The sequence below is a fragment of the Triticum aestivum genome, chromosome 5B (genome assembly GCF_018294505.1).
Source record: "Triticum aestivum cultivar Chinese Spring chromosome 5B, IWGSC CS RefSeq v2.1, whole genome shotgun sequence".
Lineage (NCBI taxonomy): Eukaryota > Viridiplantae > Streptophyta > Magnoliopsida > Poales > Poaceae > Triticum > Triticum aestivum.
The window spans coordinates 642,042,198-642,069,717 of NC_057807.1; the positions used below are offsets into that span (position 1 = coordinate 642,042,198).

Sequence of the window (27,520 nt, forward strand, 5' to 3'; positions counted from 1 at the left end):
AGGTGAGGTGCGGAATGGCACCGTGGTACTGGCGTCCGAGCCCATGGATCATGTTGAAGAGCTGCTGGGTGTCGGAGACGGGCTGGCCGAGGTCCTGGAGCTGATCGGCGAACGCCTTCAGGTGAGTGCAGTACTGCATGATCGTGAGATCGCCCTAGACGAGGGCATGGTACTCGGCGTCGACGTACACAGCGCGAGACAGCTGGTTGTCGTGGAAGATCGCCTCGATGGCCGCCCAAAAAACGGCGGCGGTGTCCTCGGGCTGCATAACAGCATCGAGCAGCTCCGGCGAGATGGTGGCGTAGCCAATGGACGATGCAGTGCTCAATCATCACCCACTCGGGGTCACGGCGGGCCGGGGCAGCAGGGGCGATGAGGTGATCGCGGACGCTGAAAATGCCGATGATGGTGTGGAAGAAGTGCCGCCACTGCGCATAGTTGCCGGCATTGATATCGAGGACGATGGGAACATGATGAAGGATGTCAATGGTCTGGAGAACGGGCGCGGGGAAGGCGCGAAGAGGCTGGAGGAGGGCGTTCTGGAGAAGGCCAGCTGCTGCGCGGTCGCCGTCGTCAAAAAAGGTGGGAGAGGGGACGGGATTGCCGTCCATGGCAACGGAAGAGGGAGGGAGATCAGGTGCGAAGGGGTTGGTTTCGTCAGTATCTGATACCATGTTTCAGGAGGAGAGATTGAACGCATGTGTTCTATTGCACTTGGGCATACATATCCAGAAATAAGAGATGAGTGGATGCACAAGGCTCCTCAGCGATTTGGGCTTTCTGGCCGTCGGATCATTTCCTTCATGCAATTCCCGCTGTTGGATCTCACTCCGGATCGATTTCAGCCGCCGGATCGAAACCCGGCGCTCGCAGACCGTCCGATCTGGACCGACGCGCCCCGGTCGTGCCACCGCGTGTAAATAGCCTACCCCGCCGAGGGCATTTCCGTCATTTCGCATACAAGCGTATAAATTGTCGTGCCGCCCATGGAGAAACCCTAGCCGCCTCTCTCCCGCACTCGCAGCCCGTCTCTCTTCCTCCCGTCACCCCCCTCCTGCCTACTCTCTCGATCCCCACTGTCGCCGCCTCGGTCGCCGGCCGATTCCGGCCGCTCCGGCGAGCTTTGGCGCCACCCAACACACACACAACTGCTCCTGGACGAGCTCTACTAGCTTCACCACGTCGATCTACTTTTCCTCGCCTCATGCGGTCACCCCCATCGATTTCCCCCGCTAGGGTTTCGATGGTGGGGGTGGGCCTCGCCTCCGGCGGCCGGCTGCTCGTTTCCCCGATCTCTCGATCCCCATTGATGCGTCCCTGCAGAAGAGAAGATGCGGAGGGAGGATAGGAGGAGGTAGGCGCCCTGGGGTGGGGTGGTCTCGCCGGCGACGATAGGGCTGGCCGGCTGGAGTTGGATCGAGATCCCGGCTGGCACGCCTCGCCTCCACCTCCCTCTCCCACCTCTTTGCTCCCAGAACCCTAGCAGCTCCCGCCGTCGCCGCCGCCTACTTTGCCCAGCCTGCCGGACCGCCTCCGTCCACTTCCCCGGTGTCGTCGCGGTCGTCCTCACCTGCACACGGCAAGAGGAGCGCCCCCGCCCGCTCCTCTCATCCTCCCGTCATCACGAGCCAGGACAGGGAGGGCCACCGTGGCCGGGCAGGTCAGGTGGCGCGTCCAGATCACCGAGGAGCCACCCGCAAGGTCGGCCATGGCGCAACCGAGCAGAGCAGGTGAGGAGGGAGACGCGGGTTCCTCTTTCCCGCTGCTTGCTTCGTCGCCGGCGCGGCTCCGATGGACTCTGGCGGCTCCTCTCTGTCTCCTTCCTCGCCCCCACACGCGGCTCCACTTCCCGCTGGCCATGGGGCTGGCCGGCAGCAACGCCACCATCCCTGCCGCTGCCAGTCCCTGCGCCGCCGACGGGTCCATAGGCAGGTAGCCCCACCACTCCTTCCTCCTCCCCCTTCCTTCACCACGCCCTCCCTTGTTGCATCCTCTATCCGTTTAATTTATGTTTTCCTGACACATGTTGATCTGTAGGTTTATTCGTACAGGGTACTCTTGTGAGTATTTTCCATTTTGAAATTGAAAATAAGCTGTCAAAACTGAAATAAATTGGAGTACTGAAGATCTGCTTGTACTGCCATTTTTTTTGAACTATGCAGCAAAAGAAATAGTTGCCAATCAGTTAGTAGCATAATTATTGACACGGAGTATTTAGGACAATCCATGAGGTAGCATAATTATTGATATTAGCTCCATCTATTTTTTGTTTACATGTAATTGCAATGTGCTCTTTTTGAGCTTCACTGTTCAGGATTTTATCATTGGTTATGTTTTTGTGTGGCTTGGCAGAGGCGTCGTTCTTGGTGGTTGAGCCGCTGATGCAGAAGATTCATGGAGAGATTTGTTGGGTGGACGCCGACATCCTTGCCGCCGTCCGGTTGCAGGTTCAGTCTTGCGATCTCATGTTCCATTTGGTTCGCAATATCTATGCTCTTTGCATTAGTACTGGTTAAATATGGCCAAACTAATGTGTGAAAAGGTGCTTGAACCTTCTATATTAAAAACTTTTAGATTTATTCAGCGGTAACATACAAGCGGTGGCTGACCCTATTCTATGTTGCTAGCTTTAGAAAATTGTGGAAGCTACCCGTCCTCCTGTTTTCAACTGAATATAGTTCAAATATATTTGCTTCTGTTTCCAATGGTTCTAAACACGTTCCTTAGTTTCTATGAGCAAATGAAGAAGATAACATTTGTTTGTTCTTTGGAATGAAGGAATTTACATAGGTTATTACAGTAAATGCTTACTTTTTTTCTCCCCATGACCAGGGTAGTGCTTACAAAAAGAGGCAAGCTGAAGAGGAAGGTTGGAAGAAGGAGAGTTATGATTGCCTCTTCCTCCTGTTGCTAAGGTAAGATATACGCGTACAATACACTCACGTGATTGTTTCAAAGGGATTCTAGAATTTTTCCTCAAAGTGATACTATTTGCATATTGAAGTTATCCCTCCACAATCCATTTCGTTGTACTTCCTCCAGAAAGATAATATGATCTCCATAGAGGATTGCTCAGTAGAGTTTTTTTATGTTCTCTTTATTAAAATATTTAAGGCTCCGAGCTTCAGAGAATCAAACTCAGGTTCACTATACCATTTTTCATATGCTTATGCTTGAATTGGAGGTGAAGTCTCAGTGTATCAAACCACACAGTGAAACACATATACACATACGACTTTACAAGGAAGTGTAAAGAGGTGTGAATGAATAGCATCGGTTATGTGTGTTAGGAATATGCTCTATTATTTTTGCAAGAAGAAACTTGCTCTAAGCTCTGTGTGATCAATTTTATGTGTTTCTGCTATACAGTGTCACAGGCAAAAGGACCAAGTGCGGGCGGGTGAGCATCAGGAGTCCAGTTGATTGGCTTCGGCCTTTGAGTTGCTGCTGGCTAGCGGTGCTGCTTCTGAGCGTCTCCTCACCCCTCACTCATGTGGCCCCTTCAACTGGTAAGATCCCCCCCCCCCTCTCTCAAGACTTTGCTGATTAAATATTTAATAACAAATACATACCATACATTGAGCTAGATTTGGTTGCCTGAAAAAGGAAAAATACGTCTCTTTGTGTAATTGTGGTAATCAATTTTAATCTTTCTTGCTTTTACCTTAGTCTTGCTCAATATGGTCTTATACTTTGAAAGTTCTAATCTGGTTAACATTAAGCTTTTGAAGTTTTAGTTATACCTGTGTTGATAGTCATTAGAAGACAACTAAACAACAAAAGGTTAGAGTTCAGTTTCAGTTATGTATCAAATTATTTATTTCATTGAGATGTCTGAGATTTAAATTAGAAGAAATTTTATTAGCTTTGCCATGTGGCTACAAAATCCCCTCACCATTGTTTGATCTTGACAGTCTCTGAACCTGTTATATTCTGTAACTTTGGAGAACATACTGGACATTAACTGTTGCTTGAGATATATTAATCTGTTCTATTTGAGATATATGGGTCATTGGATAAGTAGGATCCTCTATACCGAAGTGAACATGTTAGAAGTATTTACTAGCTCTCCTCTGCTTTTTTCTGCAGGTGGCACTTTTGCTTGTGTCTTGTTATCTTTTCGAAATGGTGAAGCTGACAATGATAGCCTGTATCACTGATGGCCTTTCATTTGCGGAGTGCTTAGATGGTGGTTATGTTAAGGATGTTGTCTTCTACAAGCAGCAAGCAAAATTAGTCACCTTGCCTCTCTTGCACTTAACATTGTCTAATTAGACTTTTCAAAATGATTATCCAGGACTGCTTGGCCTCTCGTTTTGATTAGCCTATCATTAAAGTTGGAAACACCAGAATTGACGCTTGCGTATGAGTAGGTACCAACTCTCTTCTTTACTCTTTCATGGTGAATCCATTTTTATTATCCCCTGTTTGATAGTTTTTTCTCCTCTTGACCCAAATAAAGAGATTTGATGTGATGATTGAGGTAGAAGGCTAGCTGAACATATTGATCAAATGTCTGCTGATGTACTTTATTATTCTTTGTTTCATTGTTTTTTATATGGTGACCGTGAACTCTATAGGTAGAGGAGCAGAGGACATAAAGGTGCATAGCTATTTTGTCACTACTAATATATATGACTAATTAATGCCCACAAAGTTTTAATGAGATAATAATGAGAGATTATCAAAGAACAGAGCTCTCTGGTACTTCATATATGTGATCCTTTTAGCAGCCCACAAGATGTCTCGGGACATGCTCATAAGAGGATAGGATGTGATACGTGTTTGCTCAGACGGTCCAATACTTGGATGAACAGTTGGAATAAAGGATCTCTCTCTGTATCCACCTTGGAAAAAATAGAATCAACCCTTCCTCTTATTAATCATGTGCAGCCTCTTTAATTTGCCTTCCTAGCCTGTGTCATTTGGTTCTGAATTTTTTTTCTGCTATACAACTTAACAATTTAATTTCGTGTGTCATGTGCAGAGAGGTCCAGGACGATCTGAGACACATGGGTTTCCTGTTCTCAACTTCTCATGTTTGATTTTAATTCTTTTGCTTTTTGGTTAACCAGAGCTCAGAATCAAGATTAAGGTGTGCACTCATATAACCTATGCGGTGTCATGGTTTTTAAATCCTGCTCCCCATGGCTCACTATTGCATTTGGAAGTTGGAACTGTATCTTAGATTGATTTGCTATGATGGGATATAAATAGCAGCCTTACTAATGTGTCACTTTACTTGGCTGCTTGCTGCTGAAACTTCTATATTTCTATTTCAGAAAGTAGTTGAGCACAAAGCAAACAAGGTGATGTTTGCCCATAGATGCCTGGTGATGATCATTTCCTGGTGAGTTTGTGTTGCCCATAGAGAACTTGAAATAGTCATGGCTGGACCTATGAATGAAACAATAACAGTCATGCATTCGGTATGCTCTTGGTAGATATTTTCTGATTATGCTTGTGCCTGTCAATTTGTATTAATGTTTATTTTGTATTGCTCTACCTACATTTTTTTTGTTAAATGCCGCGTCTGTCGATATTGTTTCATTTGCACACAACTAGCTATCGTCGGGTACAACACTAATGTCGCTATTTAGATCCTAAAATGTGCCCTTCCTTTATTATTAACATACCCTTCTGAATTTTCTTGCAGTTGTAGGTTTGCTAAAAGTTCTTGAGTTGTCTTGCATGATTTTGCTTTTATACATATATATATTTCTTTGAACTGTGGCTTTTCTGATGCACCTGTGCTATTTTTTCCTCTATTGAGATGCTGAATGTTTTTTCCTTTACTATACATCTGTATCTACTTATTGGCTAGATGTTTTCTTACCCATTTTGTTTTCTTCTTTGAGAAGGCTATACGTGCTCTTGGAATTATGCAAGATATGAAAAAGTGTTATATTATTTCATCTCCTTGCTGCCTCTCGACATTTCCATTATGAGATATATTGAGTAATACATATATATTATCTATTGCCGGGGTTAGTTAAAACGGGGCCATGTGGGGTCCGCCATGGGTTAATAATGTTGAGGTCTTTTGCATATCTCATTTGAGCAAAGACCATTATTTGAATGCTGATTTAATGTGCCTTTTTGCTTTGTTCTTCTAGAAGAGTACAATGCTGGGTGGATATTCTTCTACCTTAGCAGATGAGATCGATGGTATTTCAAGGTATGTACTTTTGCTTTCCCCATAAGTTTATAACAATATCTATCTTTGTCGTGTCTGCTTATTTCACTGTTTTTCTCTTAAAGTGGACAAGATGAGACACTGACGGGAAAAGAAGCTTTGCCCTCCGAACAGGAAGCCTAGGCTCTAGACTGGGTATCTCTTAAAGTAATCATACTTTTGATGTGTTTTGTGTGATCCTCATATTCGTTAGTTAGTTAACCCATATGCTCAACATTCCTCTTACGTGCATTTGAGGATTGGCTATGCATGACCTTATCATTTTGGTCATGACCGTGCAAAGAAATGATGGCTCGGCTGTAGGGGCATATCAACAGATGCTAGCTTGAGTTGGTCCTTTGTTCTCAATGGATTTGTTATTATTATGCCCTGTCACCCAACATACATTGTTCTGGATTTGCACCTCCTATTTTATTCTGTTGTACTGTCCAAGGGCAAGCAAATATTGTGGTTAGCATATAAGACTAAGTTGTATTGAATCTTTAATAGTTGTCATAACGTGAGCTGCCATAAAACACATGATCTTTGATTGTGGTGCAGATTTTTCAAAGACTGGAAGAAGTATCCCGAGGAGGAAGACAGGATCCTGGGTGGAAAATTGGTGAAAGTGTGTACGATTATGGGAAATGGATGCCACCTGCTACCAGCTGCGCCCTGAGGTGTGTTTCTTTGCAGGTATCTGATTAGGTCAAAATCGATAGGAACTTTGTGTACGCTGAGTACTCTCTTTTGGCTGGCATAGTGAATGAGAACAGATCAAAATTAGCGGACCAAGCTATATGTGCTATCCTTTTACTGGTGTACGGAGAACATATCCAGCATGTATTTGGGTGTATGAACTGTTGTATCGATGATGTCGAGTCGCTGTGCGTACATGTCATAGCTTCATATGCATATATAAATTGTTGTATCCGCTTTGTACCTTTGTATCATGTGTAACATATATTCTGATTTACTTGGCTGAATATGATTCAATCAAGTTCAGATTTTGGGAAGTATATGTTCTTCTTTGCTTCGTCATACGGTATTTTATCTTTCTGCCGGGTTAGCTAAAATGAAACCAGGTGGGTGCGGCAGGCCGCATTTCCTATCTAATACTCCCTCCGTTCCAAAATAGATGACTCAACTTTGTACTAGCTTTAGTATAAAGTTGAGTCATCTATTTTGGAACGGAGGGAGTAGATTACATAGAAGGGCACTCAGCCACGATCGAGGTCGTGGGGTGGCCATGATCAGGAGAGGTGTGCGCGTGTGCTTACAGGGAAAACTGCACACACGCACTCCTGTCTACGGTACAATTACAATGTACAAATACAGTATGCTAACAATCTACACGGAGGGCAGGTTAACCGTGGCTCCTCTGCTCGAGCTGCACCGAGCAGAGCAACCAACATGCGGAGGCCAACTCTCGTGTACGGTGCACGCCGCGCCTAGCCACCCCGAGACGCAGTCTAACGTGTACTGTTGGAGGCTAGCGTGCTGGCGACCGTCCGTCGGGTGGAACGAGTAGAGACGGGAGGGGGGATGGGCTCCCGGGGAACGGGTGCCAGCCAACCAATGACGGTCGTGGAGAGGGGCAGGCGAGCAGGGCGCCATCACGGCCCGCGTGCTCCTGCCCACCCGCTGCAATGCTGCATGCAGCGTCAGCGCAGAGCGTGCAGAGCCCGATATCATGGAGGAGAGAGAGGGAGAGAGACATGGCCGTCGTCCTTTCCATCTTCCCGATGCCCGGCCGGCTCCACTCACTGCATGCCGTGCCCCGCCTCCCCTCGAGACCCGGCCGGACGCAGAGCATCCAATGCGCCGCGTGCCACTGTACTGTATACGCGGTGCCACTCGAGTAGTAGCTCCTCGTCGTCACCTCATCACTCGATGCGTTTGACGTCGCCGCCCGTGGCTGCCGGCGGGCGAGCTCACCCGTAATCTCGCGCATGATGACCGGATCGGGTCGGCGGTTAGCAGCATCGGGCACCAGAGCGTGCGATGCATGGGCTCGACGTGCTGGTGGCGCCAAACCGCCATGTAAGTGCAGTTTCAATCGACCCACCACATCTTAGAGCATGTTTGGATCCAAGAGACTATTTTTAGTCTGATTAAAACTAGTCTTTTTTAGAGGCTAAAGTTCCAATCACCAATGACTAAAGAGAGGCTAGAACTAGTCTTGAGACTAAAAAAATTTAGTCAGGAAAACCCTACTAAAATGTGAATTAGTCCTCTCTCTCCTTATTTAACTCCTTTCCTTTAACACATGCGAGTTTTGGATTGGAGGATTTGGAGGATAATAAATGCTCATTAACTCGATTTTAGTCTATTTAGTATTTGTATCCAAGCATGAGTGAGGCTAACAAGTTTTAGTCTCACTACTTTTAGTCATGGGACTAAAACGTATCCAAGCACCCTCTTACTCTATCATTTTGCAACCTAGTACTAGTACACCAGTTTAACTTGCAAGTTTAACATGACAGAACTGCCCTGTCAAACACAAGTGTCCTCTGAAGAAAATTACTACTACTATATGCTACAGTCAAATTACTCACCGTGTGTACTGTTGAGCTGGCAGCTGGCAGCTGGTACTGTTGAGCTCTATAGTCGTGTCCTGCTGCAGCTGGTTGCTCCTATGGTTGATTTCGGCCATTTACGCCGGAGATTTTAATTCCAAGGACAGTGCTGAGCAGTAGGATGGTGCCGCCTGTCGTCTGCAGTACACACACGGCAGAGGCAAGCAATGCGCGGGAAACTAGTAAAAAAAGAAGCGGGAATCATTAGTGCGGGGGCAGTACATTCATTCTGATTCCTGCGCCTCAGCAGAGACGGTCAAATTATAGTCAATGAAAGTCGTGGTTCATCACGTTGTTGCCATCGTAGTACTCCCTCCGTCCGGATTTATTAGGCCTAAAGACAACTTCTCTTAGACCAAGACACATAGTAATTTGCTCACATTAATTCTTTCATTCCACTCCCAATGCACTCTCTCACATGCATGCAGCCAATGAAAAAGCACACATGAAGTGTATTAATTTTTCAGCCATGGCACCAACAACAATAGCTTTCAATACAACCAATGAAATGGTTGCATGCATGCACCTTTCCAACGCCGGGCCTTATAAAAGGGGACATGCTTGTGATGCTGAGAAGCCTAATAAATCCGGACGGAGGGAGTACGTGTTAAGATTCTAAAACTCACCCTTCTTTCCAAGGTTTTTTGGACAAGTGCGTGTACATTCGACCGAACTCCGGACAAGTGCGTGTACATTCGACCGAACTCCAGCAGCAGTTCTCCTTCTATTGTTCTGTTCCATCCCTGAACGTGTAGAATGATTATTGGTTAACTGAATTATAAGCAACAATTCATTGCATTCTGACGACGTTTATGCATTCGGGGTGGATCTGCAATTTCCAAGAGTATCGAGGTTCTCTGTGCAGCTTCCTCGCAATCTCTTCCACAAAAGCCAAGGGCAGTCCTCTTCCCCTGCAACCCTGCACTGCAAGAAGCGAAAGCGAAAGAAAAAGTGAGAACTCATCTCTTTCAGCTAAGCTCGCAATGGAGCTCCCATGGGGTGCCCTGCTGCTGGCGCTGCTCTCCGTCTCCGCCTCCTCCGCCGTCGCCACGCTCGCCGTCACCGCTCCCCCTCCGGCCCCTGCCCGTGCTCCTGCCCCCGTCACCGCACCTGCCCCGGCCCATGCATCTCCTCAAGCTCAGGACGCTGAAGGTAATGGCACTCCTTGCACCGCTCTCCCCTCACCATTTTCTCTCTCAGTTTGCCTTTCTTGCCACCCATCTCGCTGGATCTGTTCTTCTTGCAAATGCACCTTCGGTACAACACTGCTACAACGTTTACTGAGAAGAAAATAAGATAATGGACTGGGTTACTGCCGCTCCATTTTTGTCTTTGTCCCTTCTGTGCTGCATTCTTGCAAGATTAGAACAGATACTTATTGCAAGCCGTAGGAGAATGTAGTACTGCATCATCCGGTTTGCATACGAGGGTTGGCATTTTTAGATTCTTCCCCAGATTGTGTAGATCCATTGCAAGATCAGGGACAAAAGTTGGCCATGTTTTTTCTTTATCTGGGAAGCAGCAAAATGCAGGGACACCTCGGGGACATTTCGTTTCAGGCTATCTTATGGTCTAGTGCACGCCCGAAAAGAAGTGCCACTAGTAATTTTATTCTGGTCACGCAGGTCTGCTGATCAACGGCAACTTCGAGAATGCGCCGAGGAAGGTGAACAAGACCCTTATCGTGGGGCGGCACTCGCTGCCGGGGTGGACGCTGCGGGGCCACGTCGAGTACGTCTCGGCGGGGCCGCAGCCGGGCGGCATGTTCTTCGCGGTGCCGCACGGCGTGCACGCGCTTCGCCTCGGCAGCCACGCGTCGGCGTCGCAGAACGTCTCCGTGCGCCCCGGCTCGCTCTACGCGCTCACCTTCGCCGCCACCCGCACCTGCGCGCAGGACGAGGCCCTGCGCATAGCCGTGTCCCCCTCGCTCTCGGCCCCCGCCGACGTCGCCGTCCGCACCCTCTACAGCGCCGACACCGCCGACACCTGGGCCTGGGGCTTCCGCGCCTCCTCCCCCGTCGCGCAGGTCACCTTCAGCAACCCCGGCGTGCAGGAGGCCGCCGCGTGCGGCCCGCTCATCGACGCCGTCGCCATCAAGGAGCTCCCCACGCCCTACCCCACCAAAGGTCAGATCCGTCCGACTTGGTTCGTTTCGCCTCCACGAAATGCTCTGGTCTGGTCATGCGTTGCTTGAGGTTGACGATGAGATTGGTGTCGCTGCAGATAACCTGATCAAGAACGACGGTTTCGAGATCGGGCCGCAGGTGTTCAAGAACTCCAGCGTGGGCGTGCTGCTGCCGCCGAAGCAGAAGGACGTGACGTCGCCGCTGCCGGGCTGGATCATCGAGTCGCTCAAGGCGGTGCGGTACATCGACGCGGCCCACTTCTCGGTGCCGGCGGGGCAGTACGCGGTGGAGCTGGTGGCGGGGAGGGAGAGCGCCATCGCGCAGGTCATCCGCACCGTGCCCAACCGCGCCTACAACCTCTCCTACGTCGTCGGCGACGCCAAGAACGGCTGCCACGGCTCCATGCTCGTGGAGGCCTTCGCCGCCAACGTCACGCAGAAGGTGCCGTTCGAGTCCACGGGCAAGGGCAGGTTCAAGGCGGCGAGCCTCAGGTTCGTGGCCGCCGGAGTCCGGACCAGGGTCACCTTCTACAGCTCCTACTACCACACAAAGGTCACCGACGGCGTCTCGCTCTGCGGCCCCGTGCTGGACCAGGTCAAGATCCTGCCGCTCAAGCTCTAGTCATCCATCGGAATAGACCAGAAGCTCAGATCAGATCAATCCTGTCGCGTTGATTCGGTATCGTCGTCTCGTCTATGTAGTACGTAGTCGGTACGTAATTTGTGACATTGCTGGACCTCTCTCTAATCGTGTACTAGCGTGGTGGAACTGGCGATGACTTGCCTGTGCTGCGCCTGAACCTCAACTTGTCTTCAATTTGTTTGGGATTTGCGTAGGCTTTCTACTAGTATTGAGATGATTTTGTAATGACGACGCATCCAATGTTCACTAGACTATCCACAGTGAAAGTAACATAGGTAGTAACATTACACATATCTAGATAAAATAGATGTTGTGGCAAGCAATAAATGAAAAAATGAGGAAAGTGGTAACATAGATAGTTACTAGTTGTATGAGTACCATTACACATATCCAGTCAAAATGAGTCCATAGCCTAATAAATGAAGTGTTGCATGTTATCACACATATGTTATTCCCCGTTATAGAAGTAGTAACATAGACTAGTAACATGTGCATGTTACTACCCATTGTGGCCAATCTAACCACGCGACTGCTTCGCTACGCATCGTAACCGACGAATCATGCAGTTGGGTCTCCGTATTCTGCAGCGGTAAGGCCATCTTCAAGGTGCACACGTAAACCTCCCGCAACCGTTCGAACCGTGAAAGACATTCAATGCTGACCTGTATTTGTCCGTGGAGCGGACCGGAATCAATTTCTCACGCAACCCAGTGACAAAAGCTGACGCGGTTTTTCACGCAAATCGAAGGCAAAAGTTGTGTGGGGGGGGGGGGAGGGGCGGAAGTCCGGACCGCTCCCAAGCCTGCTTCTGGCCACCTTGGCCAACTAAAAAAAACCTCCATCCTCTCCCGCACGCTCGCGCCCGACGCCAGCTGCCTGCATTCGTGCCGCTGTAGAGCGCGCCGCTCTGCATTGAAGATGGTTCAGGGCGGACGCAATCTCTTGAAGCGGCGCGCCGCCTGAGGGCGCCGCCCGCTGCACACCGGCTGCACATGTCCCCTCGCCACATTCATACGCCTCCATTAACCCCGTGTGAAAGCCGAGAAACCTACTCCGGTCACACGTCCATTCATGAGCGGGCTGACATTAAAGGCAACGCCGGTCCAACTCCTACCATCTGCCTTCTATTTAAACAATGCCAGACGCCGGGCAAGAACCACGCCCCTCTGCCGCTCCCCCAATCTCCTCCTTCACCACTCTTTCGATGGCTTCCGAAGAGCAATTCTCCGACATACAAACCGGCTAGGTGGCCCGCCGAGCCCGCCGGATACGAGCGAGGCAGCTCGCTGCTCCACCTCCCGTGCCTGACCCAGCGGAGAAAGTTGTCGCCCCAAGCCGCCGCGTTGTTCAGCAACTTGCCGCTCCAGGGCTACTCAATGAGGACTGGCGAGTTGCTCCACGTCGGCACGAGGGGGGGAGCACGGTGGCACGGCGTCATCGCTGCCGTCGACAACCGAGCCTCCCGTGTCTTCGGTCGTGCCTCCCGTGCGTGTGACTGCGACTCTCGTGCATGTGACCGCGCCTCCCGTGCCTGCGATAGCGCCATGCAGGTAGAGGTAGAAGCCGGGTGCGTGGAGAGCGACTAGTCGGTGGCCGGCGCCTCCGCGTCCACCGCCATCATCAGGAGAAATAGAACACGGGAGTCCGCCACTGCTTGGGTCCCATGAAGGCTACTACCTAGGCGACACCGGCGTACATAGCCGGTGTCTTGCCCGGTTCTTCTCTTTCGAGGACCTCCGTCGGTCCCACATGGGCTTCATGGGAGCGGAGGCGCCGCCTTCCCCTCCCGCTGAAGCATCAGTTGGGGGTTCCACTCTGATGAGTGGTGGGAAAGCGAGCTGTCCTTTACGCTGAAGCATATACCTCCGGGGCTCCCGACAGTCCAGTGATCGGGCTGCCGAACATGAGGAAGACAAAGGGATCGGCGGCAATTTAGATTAGGTATTAATTGTACCTTTATAGCCGGACTAACACGGTTGATATAAATGTACCAAAATCCTTCATGTTTATATGAAAATCCGGCTTTTTCATATGAAATCCGTCATATTTATATGGAATCTGGCCGTGTTTGCACAAATTTCATCCGGTTGGTTTACGTTGTTGTGAAAATGTATGCGACTAGCGTTGGATGGCTGCTTTCCGCATCCGTGAATTTGGAAAAAGTTTGTGAAGTTGAGAAAAGTCCGCGAATTCGATAAAGTTCACGAAATCAGGAAAATTTCCCAAATTTAAAAAGTTCATGAAGTCAAAAGAAGTTCATTAATTCAAAAAAAATCACAAATTCGTTTTTTTATGAATTTGGAAATTCCGAGAAGTGAAAAATAGTTCATGAAAAATCATGTAATTGAAAAGTTCTCAAAATTTCAAGAAATATTCATGAAATATAAAACGAAAAAGTGAAAAAAATACAAATAATAGGGAAAAAACAAAAAACATGTAGAAAAACAAAAAAAAACAAAACCTGCCGAAAGCTTCTAGAATATTCTGAAAACCGGCCAGAAGATTCTAGAAGCTTCCCATAACCTTCTGTGATAAATGAAGCGCATAATGTAGTACTATGTCCCTGTATGGGCTAGCCTGTTACGAAGGTGGTGTGAGCATCATGTATGAAAATGCCCTGTAATAATGATTCTAAAATCAAATAAAATTTTAAATGCCCTGTAACCGGCGCCTTAGGGCGCTCGTCCACCAAGCGCTTCTTTGGCCATTTGGCCATGTGCCCGATTTTGAAGCGGGAGAAAGCAAGTCACCTGGCAACAAATGAGAGCTTTGAAAGCATCTCGAACCCACTCTTGAGAGAAAGCAACTTATTAAATGGGGAAGGAATTGAGAAGGATTGGCCGCCGAAGCTGCAGAAACAATCGAACACGATGGGCAAATATAAAAACGAGGGACACGGCCCAGCCCAGTAAGAGGCTCCCTTCTTTCCTTTGCCCTAGCGAGCAGCCTCAGCCCAAATATGATCCCACCCTCTCCCAATCTGGAATACTAGCGGTGAATCCCCATTCTCCGGCGAGCCGCGGCGAGACTCCGGCACGACCGCTGCTTCTTGCAGCATCGATCTCCCCGCCCCGCCGCCTCACCTGCGTAGTCTGGCCGACCGCACTCGCCGACGACTGGAAGCAACCATTACGCGGTGAGTGAGCTCCCTTTCCTCTTCCTCTCCTCGATGCCTATGCCGCATGTTTGTCATCGTGTGCCGTTTCTGATCTGAGCTTGCCGCAGATGCAACCTGGATCTCAACGCCGTCCGTTCCGCCACCCTGGATTCCCCTCCCCCTAGCTTGTGAGTCCGCTTTTTCCCTCATCCTGTCCTCTTCACGCCGCGAAAGGAAGTCTGATGAGTTCGTTTATGTTGGTCAGCCGCACTAAGGATGGACACGCTGATATTCTTGATTTGCCCTGGATTATCTCACGAGTTAGCATCTGTCTCAGCTTCTCACGGCGTCTGATAGGTCCCTTAAGGTACATTCTGTTCCCTTTTTATCAGATCACATTTTATTTCAAGGCGCATTATACTAACACGTGTATTATATTTTCATTATTGTTGACCTTTTGTGAAATGGATGAAGATGCGATCATTGGAAAAACTTATAGTGATTTTATCGTTTGCACATAACTTGATAGCAGTATCCATGCCAAATCTGTTCTTTCATATACACAACCGTGTCATTGTCACATATGTTTCAAGGGCCGCTTGTTTACTAATTCAAGCATCGATCGGGATCAACACAAAAATGTTACTAGCACTTGTCAGTCGCACCAAGGATGGATACGGTGATATTCTTGATTTACCCTGGCTTATCTCACAAGTTAGCACTTGTCTCCGCTTTTCACGGTGTCTAATAGGTACATAGGATCATATATCCTGAAGGTGCATTCCGTTCCCTTTTTACCATATCACATTTTGTTTCAACACGTATTGTAGCAACGCGTGTATTATATTATTATTATTGCTTACTTGTTGTGAAATGGATGGCGAAATTGGAAAAACTTATAGTGATTTTATTATCTGCAACTTTGCATATAATTACTTAATTACAGAGAAGTATCCCCATGCGACGGTGAATCTGTGTGGCCCCACTCAGCATAGGTCATAAGCCCATACTGAAATATGCTTCACAACTTTTCTCATTTGCAAATTCTTGTGTAAACTGCAAAAGCATTGTTAGAAGGAGACCAACAAAAAAAAAATCATGGTTTTTAGTGTGAGTATTGGATAATATTTCAGTTCATTTGACATCCATATTTCGAGCATGGAGTCGACGGTTACCATTTATCAAGTGCCGGTCTCAGCTTCAATCCATTAATTCGCTCAGCTCTGTTCAATCGTTAAATAATGGGTATCACTACTTCTTGCAGTTCTGCACAAACACTAAGTTTCTCAGTTTTATATCATCTATTTTCTTCTTTTTTGACGTAGATATAAGTTCATCTGCTAGATAAGCTCAAAGGAGATATTGAATATCGGTAGGAGATGGCCACAACCATACTACCTGATGACCTGGTGGTGGAGATCCTGTCTCGGCTGCCGCTGAAGTCCTTTTGCCGTTTCAGATGTGTCTGCAAGTCTTGGCTTGCCTTCTCATCTGATCCGCACTACCGCAAGAAGCTCCCAGGAACTCCCTCCGGTCTCCTGTACCAAAAAAATGAGCATGGCAATGCCATCCATCTCGTGGGCCTTCCCTCAGGTGACAGGGATATTGACACAACACTTAGCTTTGTGCCATGCTATGAGCATCCCTTGGAGCTTAAGGGTTGCAGCAATGGCCTGCTTCTGTGTTATCATGGTGGTACAGGCTCTAAAGAAATTTCCGACGCCATTGTGTGCAATCCAGCAACTCAAGAGTGGATGGCACTTCCAAATACTGAACCTGGACCAGCCGTCTCTTATGCTGATCTCAAGTTGTGTTTTGATCCATTATGGTCTCAACACTTCTATGTCTTCCAATTTGAGACGACTCCAAATGGTGGATATGACACCGACGTTAAGGTATTTTTCTCTGAGGATTCGACATGGTCTAATTGTCTATGGGAAACTTCAGATATACTTGGTGGTGATTCACTCTTCTTAAAAGGGGTGTTGTATGTGGATCACTTATGGGGGCATTACCTTCTGGCACTCGATGCACCTGACACATGCACACAGTTGCTCAATCATAGGATCCTTCAGCTGCCTGGATTTCCGAATGGACCAGAACAGAGGTTTTATTGCTTTGATGGCTGTCTTTGCCAGTCGTCTGGGGTCTTATGCTACGCACAACAAGAATTGGATGGTTGCATCATTCGAATTTGGAGTTTTGAAGGATCTGATAGGTGGGTGGTGAAGCATCGTCTAAATATGAACAACGTATTTGGGAGGGACATAATGCTCCATACTAATAATGAAGGATTATGGTACTTTGATTATGAAATCCTGGCATTTGACTTGGAGAGAGAGCTAGTTTTCCTTGCTGACACAATTGCTGATAATAAGATCATCTCATATAGCATCAGTACTGGAAAGGGCTCGCAGATTCTAAACATTCCAAGGTTCGCTGACCTATATCGAAGTCGACTCTACGTGCCGTACTATGGCAAGTTTCCAGCTTGTGTGCTTCAAGGAGCTCAAGACAAATGTTAGAATATTTACCCTATGAATGCTTTAATCTCTAGTTATCTTTTGTGCACTAGCTGTACCAACGGTTGTTATGCATGTAGCGGATTGTTGGCTTCGTTATGTATCATGTTCATCTAATTTGCACTTGTCATTTCTCTTGTCGACTCTGGTCTTGCTTGTACAAGCCTAATTTAGGGAAGCTGCATAGCATATTCCCATGTCTGTTGGTGTTATGAAGCTTTCTATACAAGGATGTGTGAGACTCTGAGATTTCTATACAATGGCTGGGAGAACTCACGTAATCTTGCCATGCTTCAGTCTCTTGGCATAGCAGCTAGCGCTCATATATTACATTGATTTACTAAGAGCTAATGTTTCAGCCATAGCAAAGTCGAGTAGGATCCGCCTCACCAAGACCATGTGGAGGTTTCAGCAGCTAGGGTTCATTGCCGACGAGTTCGTCAGGTACATCCAGTTCCAGTTCGGAGGAGTTTGGCCATGGTATCCTCCTTCAAAGTTCTTACGGAGCCCCTGCTTCCAGGCAAGGATGCCCTCCTCTTGCTTCATCCATTCGCTGGTGGCATCGCCGGTGACCGCTGCGTGGGTGAAGAACCTAACGCTCTGTGTGGTGTTCCAGCCTCTTGGGCATACTGACATGATGGACGTGGGCGTGTCCTCCTACAACAACAACAACAAAGGCTTTAGGCCCTGTTTGGTTCATAAGTCATAGGACTTTTTTTAGTCTCAACTTATAAGTCTCAAGTCCCTAAAAAGTCCTTACCTGTTTGGTTCCTGGGACTTCTAAGTCCTTATAAGACCATATTACAACTATAAGTCCTTATAAGACTCTTCTTGAGGGTCTTATTTCATAAGTTCCAAATGCCCACTTTAAGTCCCTATAAGTCCCTCCTGTTTGGTTTAGATGGGACTTATAGGGACTTTTTTAAGTCCCTAAACCAATAAGTCCCTGAAAACAAACACCCTCTTAGTCCCAAACAAGTTGGGATAGGCTAGAGGTGAAACCCATAAGATGTCGCAACCAACTCATGGCTCTGGCACATGGATAGCAAGCTTCCACGCACCCTTGTCCATAGCTAGCTCTTTGGTGATACTCCAATCCTTTAGGTCTCTCTTAACGGACTCCTTCGATCCCATGTCAAATTCGGTCTATCCCGCCCTCTCTTGACATTCTTTGCTTTAGCTGTTCGCTATGCACTGGAGCTTCTGGAAGCCTGTGCTGAATATGCCCAAACCATCTCAGACGATGTTGGACAAGCTTCTTTTCAATTGGTGCTACCTCAACTCTATCATCATTCCGGACTCGATCCTTCCTCGTGTGGCCACACATCCATGTCAACAGGCGTGTCCTCCTGCCAACGTGAAGCATCTCCACGCTACATTCGTGTAACAAGAATTTCACCAACAAGGGAATTGCTGCCACCAGCGGGCAAGCCGATCAGTCGAGTTGATGCAATGCATTTCATCTTGTGTCTTAAACTGATCAATTCATGAGGCACAGTTGCAGATAACACCCTGCCACACATATTCGTCTGTGGTATCACTCCCCACACGATAATGCTCAGTGAGAAGAATGAACTCTTACCTTAATCTCAAACCTAAAGTTTCTCCCGCTCTGTATTGGACCTATGTCCGGGCTCAAAATTAATCCTCTTAAAAGTAAGTCCATCCTCCCAACACACACAAAAAAAAGAAGTAAGGCCATCCTTTTGTGTTGCCCTGGATGTGCGCAAGATTGCTACCAAGTTTGTAACAACGGATGTATTTTCTTAGGCCTCCTTTGGTTCATAGGATTGGAAAATCATAGGAATAGGAAAGTCATAGGAAATGAGATGACATGCATCTCAAATCCTATGCATAGGAATAGAAAAAGAGATGCCCTTTGATTCACACCATAGGATTTTTTCCATTGAGTCTAGGCTAATGTTTGTTTTCCTATGAAATGTGGAGGATAGAAAGAATTCCTCCATAGGAATAGGATTTCATTCCTACAAACCAAAGAGCTCTGAAGGAATTTTTCCTATAGAAATCCTATCCTATGAAAATCCTATAAAATTCCTCCAAACCAAAGGAGGCCATTTTGGATAAATGTTACCTGGTGAGATAGGTTGGGGTGCTATGGAAACACACAAGCATAGTTTAAACTAGATGATGATGCCCGCGCGTTGCGGTGGGACTTTATACTTCTAAATATTTTGTCACTGTTAGTTTGAGCTGATGCAAAATGAGCTTAAATACCCTCACTTTGTTAGTTCAGTAAAATATGGAATGTATGTGCTTTTTAGTAGTTCAAAAATGATGCATTGCTTCTAAAATATTTTAATAAATTAGTAGATTTCGTTGCTCTTGAATGGTGAGAGCATTTCAGAATAAGAAACTGATGTTTTGACTTACTTTTAGATGGAACCATTGATTTTTTTTACATTGCCATACAAGTGCAAATACTTGTGGATGTCTGGAAAGGATACACTTCAAAAGACCCTCAAAAGAACACAATCATACCCTGGAGAGAAACCTAGATGTGTCATTCCATGGCATATTAGCACAATATGTGTACAAAGAATTCATAAGAAAAGGATTATTGGCGGACACTCCACACTACAAAATGTTTATAGTGAAGATGGTTTTATTGCGGCTTAACTTGCAAACAGAAAAAATGCATCAATTGAATCTGAATGAATATGATTTTTGTCTCTTAAACTGTAAGTCTAAAAGCATTCAAGGAGGAATGGCTGGATGGGGCATATACCAAGAATTAATCCTACGTATATTTGACTTAATAACAATAGACTCGGACTTCTATCAAGGACCACAACAATACATCATTTGATTCTCCTACATTTAAGAGTCCAAAAAAAATCTAACACATGATGGAATGTTTGGTAATACATTGGTAACCTATGTTCAGTTAAATCGTGCTCTACATCTAAATCAGAAAATACGTAACCGCTTCAAAAAGGGATATGCTGTGAACCAGGAAATTGTAATGGTATCCTGAAATTGAAGGAAAAAGAGCAACATCGTTAGGCATTTGTTAGTCTGATAGATACATCAACCTATTGCGGTAGTGCTAGTGTAGATAGGCAAAGGAATACAAATCTATATACACATTAAGAATGATATATAAAAGCAAAGAAGTACTTCGAAAGAAAGCAGGGAAAACCTTCTCGAGATATTTGATTGAATACAAGCCGATGCCTTACACGGCAAAGTTGCCAGAAGATATGATCAGAATGCTCCCGGAGCTGGCGGCAAGCTATTACACGATGAAGGCCGACACAGCCAAGGTCGCGGAGAGCAATGAACGTGAGATGCTAGAGCTGCAAAAAGACTACGCGCAACAGCTGGAGGCCAAGGGCATAGTCACCTACGAGGTAGAGGTCGGCGAGGACTACGACGAAGAGAAAGACTATGCTCCTTTGAATCCACCAGGGCGTAGGAGGCACCGCCCCGGCGTCATGAAGAATCACCAAGGAGAGACGAGGAAGCTTAATTAAATTTGATCCAAACAAATCTATCTAGCCCCCTATTTTTATATTTTTTTTGAGAAATCTGTCTAGCTATACTGACATATGGTCGTGGTTCTTTCAGCTCATCAGTCGTGTCTTTCCTATGACCATCTAAGGCGCCACAAAGGTTTTTATTCTCATTTTATTTTGCCTGCTTCGACCGGACTTCTGTCCCATGCTAATTGTCCGATCCTATGTGCAAATACCAAGAAGAACTATATGTTCCTTGTGTATTGTGGTTTTGTTCACTGTATTCTTTGATTGTTGAGTGTCCTAAGTAAGCGCAGTAACACTGGAATTATAACATCATCATGTGATCTCTGAAAATCCCAAGATCCCTGTGTTCTATCCAAAGCAAATACCAAGAAGATATTTTTTTTTCTTTCTTCTGGTTTCATTCAGTTATCTATAGTGCTATTAGACTTGTGGGAGTTATAAGCACCATACCAAAAACAAGATTGCAAAATCGTTGTGAATATCAATTTAAATGAAAATCGCCTGCTGATTTAGTGTATTCCTGGTCAAATGTTACCCGCATGTTGATTTTGAACTCTCTTTCAGCTCTCTTATTTCTGTGATTAGAAACTAGCAGTTTCTTGCATATGACATTTCGAGTATTTAATCAAAAACTACCACATTTCATGCAAAGATGTTCAAAAACTATCACTTTATGAATTTGTGCCAAAAACTACCACTTTTTTGCTAATCTGTGACTAAAAACTACCATGTCGAAAAACTGCCCGATTCGCCTCTTCTAAACGCCTTTCTGACAGGAAGGGCCCACAAATCAGGTTGACCGTTATTATAAATGGGGCCCACACATCAACCCTCTTCGTCCTCCTTGTTTTTCCTCTTTTTGGCATTTCTACAAACACCTCGTGTGCACCTGCAGTTCGCCCGAGATCCCGAAGATGTATACCGCCGGGATGTGGCCAAGCACCGCCGCCTACGCGCAACGCAGCTGTGCGCTGGCCCGCGCCAGACGCACGCTCGAGGCCGAGGCTGGCCCAGATGCACAACCGCTCAAGGCGCGGCGCGCAGCATGCGGCCCGACCTCGGCGCTCGGCCTCTGCTGCTCGTCCGTGGCCATCAGCTCCGGCGAGGAGCAGAGCGGCAGCCGGGGAGGCGGGGACGCCTTAAGCAGGGGCAACTCACGTCGGAGGAAGCCCGGGACGTCCTGCTTGGCCACGGGCCCTTGCTACTGTCCGCTGCCGCCGCAACTTCTGCTGCTTCCCGCCGCTGCTTGTTGTTGAGCACGTACAGACCACACACACATACATCAAGCATGCACATCACGATCAGCATGAATCAAGCACGCACAGCATGGCAGCCTCGACGCGCTCCTGCCCGTGGCGGCGGCTAGAGGCGGCCGGCAACCAGCTCGCCTCGTTGCTCGCCGTGCACGTCGCCCGCCGTGCCCACTGCTGCTCGCCGCGTCCGTAGCGCGCCGCGCCTGCTGCTGCTCGCCCGTTCCGCCGTGCGCCGCGCCGCTGCTCGCTGCGCCCGCCGCTGCCGCTGCCGCACATCGCTGCCCATGCAGCCGTAGCTTCGCGTGCACTGTGCTGGCTTTGCATGCTAGGTTGTGTGCGTGCGCAGCCGTGCGCGTAGCCGCCACCGCCGCGAGCATGTGCGCCGTCGTGCGTAAGTGAGCGCCGGCAGTGGTCGGCTGCGGAGGTGGCTTGTAGGTGCACACGAGGTGTCTGTATAAATGCCAAAAAGAGGGAGAGAGGAGGAAGAAGAGGGTTGACGTGTGGGCCCCATTTATAATAACGGTCAAAGTTACGGTCAACCTGACTTGTGGGCCCATCCTATCAGAAAGGCGTTTAGAAGAGGCGAATCAGACACTTTTCCGAAATGGTAGTTTTTAGTCACATATTAGCAAAAATGTGGTAGTTTTCGGCACAAATTCGTAAAGTGGTAGTTTCTAGGCACGTTTTCATGAAGTGGGGTAGTTTTTGGTTAAATACTCATGACATTTCAGAACATAGAAAGACAAGTCATCTGCATCAGAGCAGGAAAAATCCAAAGACTCTGCCATCCTGCTTCCATTATAAGTATATCAGACTGAAATTTGTAGACAGAAAACTGAAATATAAAACTGATGTGTAACTAGCAACTACGAAGACACCGCAGTCCAGCGACTTTGTAGGTACATTTTTTACTTTCTGATCTGCTGTCTAGTAGCCGTCGCACCACCTTTGAATTATTTATGCATCATGTCCTCAGTCCTCACACCGTAATGATAATGGCATGCGAAAGTTTACCATATATTGCACTGTTCGGAGTAGCCTCCAACAGACCATTTGATCTCAAAAAAGTAACCAGTACTTTTATCACGAATGTTTACCATATATTGTACTCTTTTAATTTAGATCACAGATATTGTACTGGCTACATACCACTATAGTCATGCAGTTGAATTTTTGGCAACAACATGGCAGCTCTGTAAGAACAAGTTTCAAAACATAACCTTTCTAGAAAATACATGAAAACAATATTATCACTTATCAACTAAGAACATCCGGAGACTTTGAAATCTGAAGCACACTATGTTCTCTTCAAATTCTGATAGGCTGTTCAGCAGATAGGTAGGGATTCACCATTCCACTCCTTGAGGCACTCGAGCAGCGCGTCGATGTGCTTTCCCTAGTTCATGGCGATGAACACCTTGTCCACCTCTTCGCCAGGAGATCGCGTCTTCTCCCCCGTCAAGTACTCAATCCCAAGCTCATTGCGGACGAACCGGTAGAGCGGGTACGACCGGCACTCGGTGATGCGGTTCTGCTGCGCAGCGGTGCCATTCTCCACAGCACTCAAGGCGGCCTCGACCTCCTTCGGCAGCAAAACACAGAGCTCCTGCTCAAACATGGAAAGTTTGGCAAAAACCAACGTCTCCACATCATGCTCGGCATCACCATTGGCCAGGGCGTGGTCCACGAGAACAGCTTGCATCTTCTGCATCAGTGGGTAGTTGGCGCCACAAGGGTCGTCTGCGTACTGAATACCGCCTCGCGGTCGATTGCGAGCAGCAGATCGTCCTTCTCGCAGAAGCATGCGTAGTGGAGATGGCCATTGTTGTTGGTGCCTAGTGTCTTTCTGACCACCGTCTTCACACAACTCTTAACCTCATCCTTGACATTTTTCTCGAGGTGGCGGAGGTCAATGGCCTGGCACAACGCGACCAAGACTGTCGAGGACATGAGCTTTAGTATGTCAATGGATTCGGTGGTCTTCCTAGCATATATGAGACCGAGAGAGTTGACGTCTTGGTTGTGTTGCTCCGCGCTCTGGACATGGTTGGTCACCGGGTTTCCTAGAAACTGGAGCTCAGAGCAGTACGAGGCCATGGCTATCTCAGCACCCTTGAGGCCATAGTCCAAGCTCGGGTTGCGGCCGCCAGAGAGGTTTGAATGCAAAACGTTGTTGTACAAGTCATTCATCGGCTCCGAGAACTGCGCAAACATGAGCTTGGCGATCGCGGCAATGGCGAGCCTTGTGTTATCCATGGACACGCTGATGGGCGTGCCTTGAAAGTTTCCGCCGTGGATGGCCTTGCCACAGGAGACGTCGATGAGTGGGTTGTCGTTGACGGCATTGATCTCCCGCTCAATCGACTTTGTGGCAGCACGATGACCTCAATTTGGGGGCCAAGCCACTGCGGCAAAGTGCGGAGCGCGTACCTATTTTGCTTTGGCGTCATCAATGGGTCAAGCTCGCCGAGCTTCTTCGCGAGTGCCATGTAGGAGCTTCCTTCAAGGACGTGCTCCATGAAGGCAGCAGGCTCAATCTGTGGTGCTCCAGCTTGTGGGACAAGTGGTCGGTGTACTCCGGCTTGCCATTCATGACCTCGTAGAAAATTGCCGACAGAGCCTCAGCAAGGACGCCGAGGATGTTAGCCTCGAAAAGAACCATGGACGCGAGACCCGAGACAACAGCCGTGCCCTTAACCATGGCAAGCCCTTCCTTGGGCTGTAGCTCAAAAAAGGCATGCTCGATGCTGGCCATCTTGAACGCCTTGGCGGCATTAACCTTGCTACCGTCTGGAGCCATGGCCATGGAGTTTACCTGGCCGGTCACGAGACCCGCGATATAGGAAAGCAGGACGAGGTCACCAGACACGGTGATCGTGCCCCGGAGTGGCAGACATGGCGTGACGTTGGCGTTGAGAAGTTTGGCGATTGTCTTGAGTATCTTGAAGCGGATGCCGGAGTACCCCTGGAGCAGAGTGTTAACGAGGACGAGCATCGCCGCCCTCGTGGCAGCAGCTGGCAGGACGTGGTCCGGTGTTAAGAAATCTGATGAAGAGACAAGAAATATGAAAAACAAATAAGGCTTTCATATATAACCCAGAGACACATATGATCACTAATTTCTACGTTGTTCAATATAATGAATTCGTACCTGATGAGCTCACGCTGGAGAGCGCCGCCCTCCTTGGTCCTCCGGTGGGAGGTGGCGCCGAAGCCGTTGTTGACGCCATAGCTGTCGGTGCAGGCCATGCTGTTCATGACCCAGTCGCTGCTCTCCCTGACGCGGCCGCGGGCGGACTCGTCGAGCTCCACCCTGGTCTCGCTACCGGCTACCACAGCCGCGACCATGGCAATTGTCAAGCTGGCGCCCTCCATGGTCACCACCGGCCTATGGTACTCCTCGACCATCCGCTTCACCGCGTCCAGATGGCTCCTAGATAGCTCTTCCGCGGCCTTCCCCCACTTCAGAGTATTTAAAAAAAAAAACTACCACATTTTATGAAATCGTGCCTATAAACTATCACTTTACAAATTTGTATCGAAAACTATCACTTTTTTACTAATCTTTGACTAAAAACTACCATGTCGGAAAATGCACGATTCGCCTCTTCTAAACGCCTTTCTGACAAGATGGGCCCACCTGTCAGCATCAATCGTCTTCCTCCTCCTCCTCTCTCTCTCTGGCGTTTCCTCGAATACCCCGTGTGCACTCCAATGACCCTCTCGCCCGCACAACCTTTCTTCCTCCTCACGCTCAGTTCGCCGCCCCGCAAATTGACGGAGCCGCACTTCGCCGCATCCCCGACCACCCCGTGCAGCTCCCCGTCACCATCGTCAGCGCTCGCTGCTTCCCCTCTACTCCCCCTCGGTTACTTGCCGCATCAACGTCGTGCCCGAGCGCCGGAGCTCGTGCTCCGAGCCGCATCCGCACGCGCGCGCCAGCGGAGCTCGTGGCCGCCCCTCGGCATGCGCACCGTGGTCGCCGTCCCCGTACCACGCGCGCTCACCCACACCTGCTACGCCCGGGCCATGCCCCCGCCACGCATGGCTCGCCCACACCTGCCCCTGCTGCTGCTCCTCGCATGTTGCGGCTCCCGCAGCCGCGCCCCCGCCTCCGACCGCCCGGGCTCCCAGCACCCGCCGTCGCCGCCCTTCGCCGCTAGAGCCGCTCCCCGCGGCAGTCGCGGGTCGCCGTGGGAGCCGCTCGCCGCGGGTCGGTGCTGGAGTCGCCGCGGGTCGCTACTGCATCCGCGTGGGTCGCCGCTGGAGCCGCCGGAGCCGCTCGCCCCGCGCCCTTTGCCGGCGGCCGCGAGCTCCTCGGCAACAGATTTTGCTATTGTGCCACGTCAATGCTTACGTGTGGGCCGAACCGGTCAGAAACGTGTTTAAAAGAGGCAAATCAGGCTTTTTTCAGACATGGTAGTTTTTAGTTAAGGATTAGTGAGAAAGTGGTAGTTTCCTACATAAATTTGTAAAGTGGTAGTTTATAGGCACGGTTCCACAAAATGTGGTAGTTTTTTTGTTAGGGCATGTACAATGATTGATAAGATAGTCTTATCTTAGGTCTTGCATGTAATTTAGGGATAATAAAAAAGATGTCTACAATGGATCATCTCTTAGCTTTATCTTTAATAATAGTCATTCCTAAAATTATGGTGAGACATATTATGCTAAGAGATTATCATTTGTCTTCTCTTAAATAAGAGAAGACAAGTCTTTTTTACGAGTTCTTTCTCCTCCACCTCAATATTTATCCTACGTGACACTCGTAAGATAACACCATTGTACACGCCTTTAAATACTCCCCACTTCAAGGGGTCGGCCATGGATGGCTGCGCCACGCACAAGCCATGCCATGGGTGGCGATGTGTCTTGTGTTCTCGCACTCCATCGTGAATTCGTGATGTGCAAAGAAGTAGGAAAACAAGCAAGTTAAACGACTGGCAGGTCTTGCGCTGGATGAATTCTGGTAGGCAAAGAGGAATGGAGAGAGCTCAGGCTGCAGACGTTGGTGAGTGAGGGTAGCTCTTCTTGCACAAGAATGGAGGGAGAGGAGGGGTTAAATATGCGGCCGCACTTCATCGAGGTACTGCAGCAGTTAGCCAATCCGGAAGACCCAGGCCCGCTTTTCCTCTCCCTCTCCCCCTCGCGTCGCCTCCCCCTAGGCGACGCCAGGGGCCCATGAACCCTAGCGCAGCAGGACTCTTCTCGCGTCTCCCTCTGCCGCCGTTGCCGCCGGCGAGGGCCGTGGCGGCGGCGGGCCCGGCGCCGAAGGCCGCTGGGCGGGTGGATGTGGCGAGATCTCATCTGAGGCGGTAGGGGCGGCCCTTCTCGTGGGATCCGAAGGCGGTGGCTGGGGCGGCGATCCCTTGCCTTGCAGCGGTGGCCGAAGCGCCATAAGCCGGCGGAGCGGCGGCCCTGAGATGGACGGATACGGTGGCAGCGCCCCATCCGACGGGGTGCCTGATCTGCGCGGAGATGGCGGCGGCGGCGACTGCGGATCCAACGCCCCGATCGGATCCGCCGCGGGGTGGTCTTCCGCCGACCGGCGGCGCGTGGAGGGACCGGCGAGGAGATGTCGGATCTCCGCCGGTTTACCGAGGCGGCGTTCGTCTTCATGGCG

At 48.7% G+C, this 27,520-nt stretch overlaps 2 protein-coding genes, 1 long non-coding RNA gene and 1 pseudogene across 6 annotated transcripts; 3 read left to right on the plus strand and 1 right to left on the minus strand.

The window, feature by feature from the left end:
* The first annotated feature begins 1,675 nt into the window (after positions 1–1,675).
* Positions 1,676–7,106, plus strand: LOC123113853 (uncharacterized). Its single transcript, XR_006456255.1, has 10 exons — positions 1,676–1,932; positions 2,353–2,447; positions 2,833–2,915; positions 3,378–3,509; positions 4,090–4,373; positions 4,988–5,095; positions 5,283–5,350; positions 6,117–6,178; positions 6,262–6,343; positions 6,737–7,106. It is a non-coding gene; the product is annotated as an uncharacterized lncRNA (long non-coding RNA).
* Positions 7,107–9,363: 2,257 nt separating this feature from the next.
* LOC123113854 (uncharacterized) lies at positions 9,364–11,782 on the plus strand. The gene is made up of 3 exons (XM_044535170.1): positions 9,364–9,906; positions 10,380–10,880; positions 10,978–11,782. Exons 1-3 carry the CDS (start codon positions 9,567–9,569, stop codon positions 11,499–11,501), a joined length of 1,365 nt encoding a protein of 454 aa, XP_044391105.1. The 5' UTR covers positions 9,364–9,566; the 3' UTR covers positions 11,502–11,782.
* Positions 11,783–14,448: 2,666 nt separating this feature from the next.
* Positions 14,449–17,282, plus strand: LOC123113855 (F-box protein At5g49610). Of its 4 annotated transcripts, XM_044535173.1 has the most exons (5): positions 14,449–14,658; positions 14,748–14,807; positions 14,885–14,986; positions 15,094–15,395; positions 15,945–17,282. In XM_044535173.1, the coding sequence occupies exon 5, from the start codon at positions 15,999–16,001 to the stop codon at positions 17,142–17,144; it is 1,146 nt and encodes a 381-aa protein (XP_044391108.1). In that variant the 5' UTR covers positions 14,449–14,658; positions 14,748–14,807; positions 14,885–14,986; positions 15,094–15,395; positions 15,945–15,998; the 3' UTR covers positions 17,145–17,282. The 4 variants fall into 4 exon arrangements, with proteins under 4 accessions (XP_044391108.1, XP_044391107.1, XP_044391106.1 ...); XM_044535172.1 differs by having other exon boundaries at positions 15,094–17,282; XM_044535171.1 differs by lacking the exon at positions 15,094–15,395.
* A 5,942-nt stretch (positions 17,283–23,224) lies between these two features.
* On the minus strand, positions 23,225–26,788 carry LOC123117339 (phenylalanine ammonia-lyase-like; annotated as a pseudogene).
* Between the last annotated feature and the right edge of the window lie 732 nt (positions 26,789–27,520).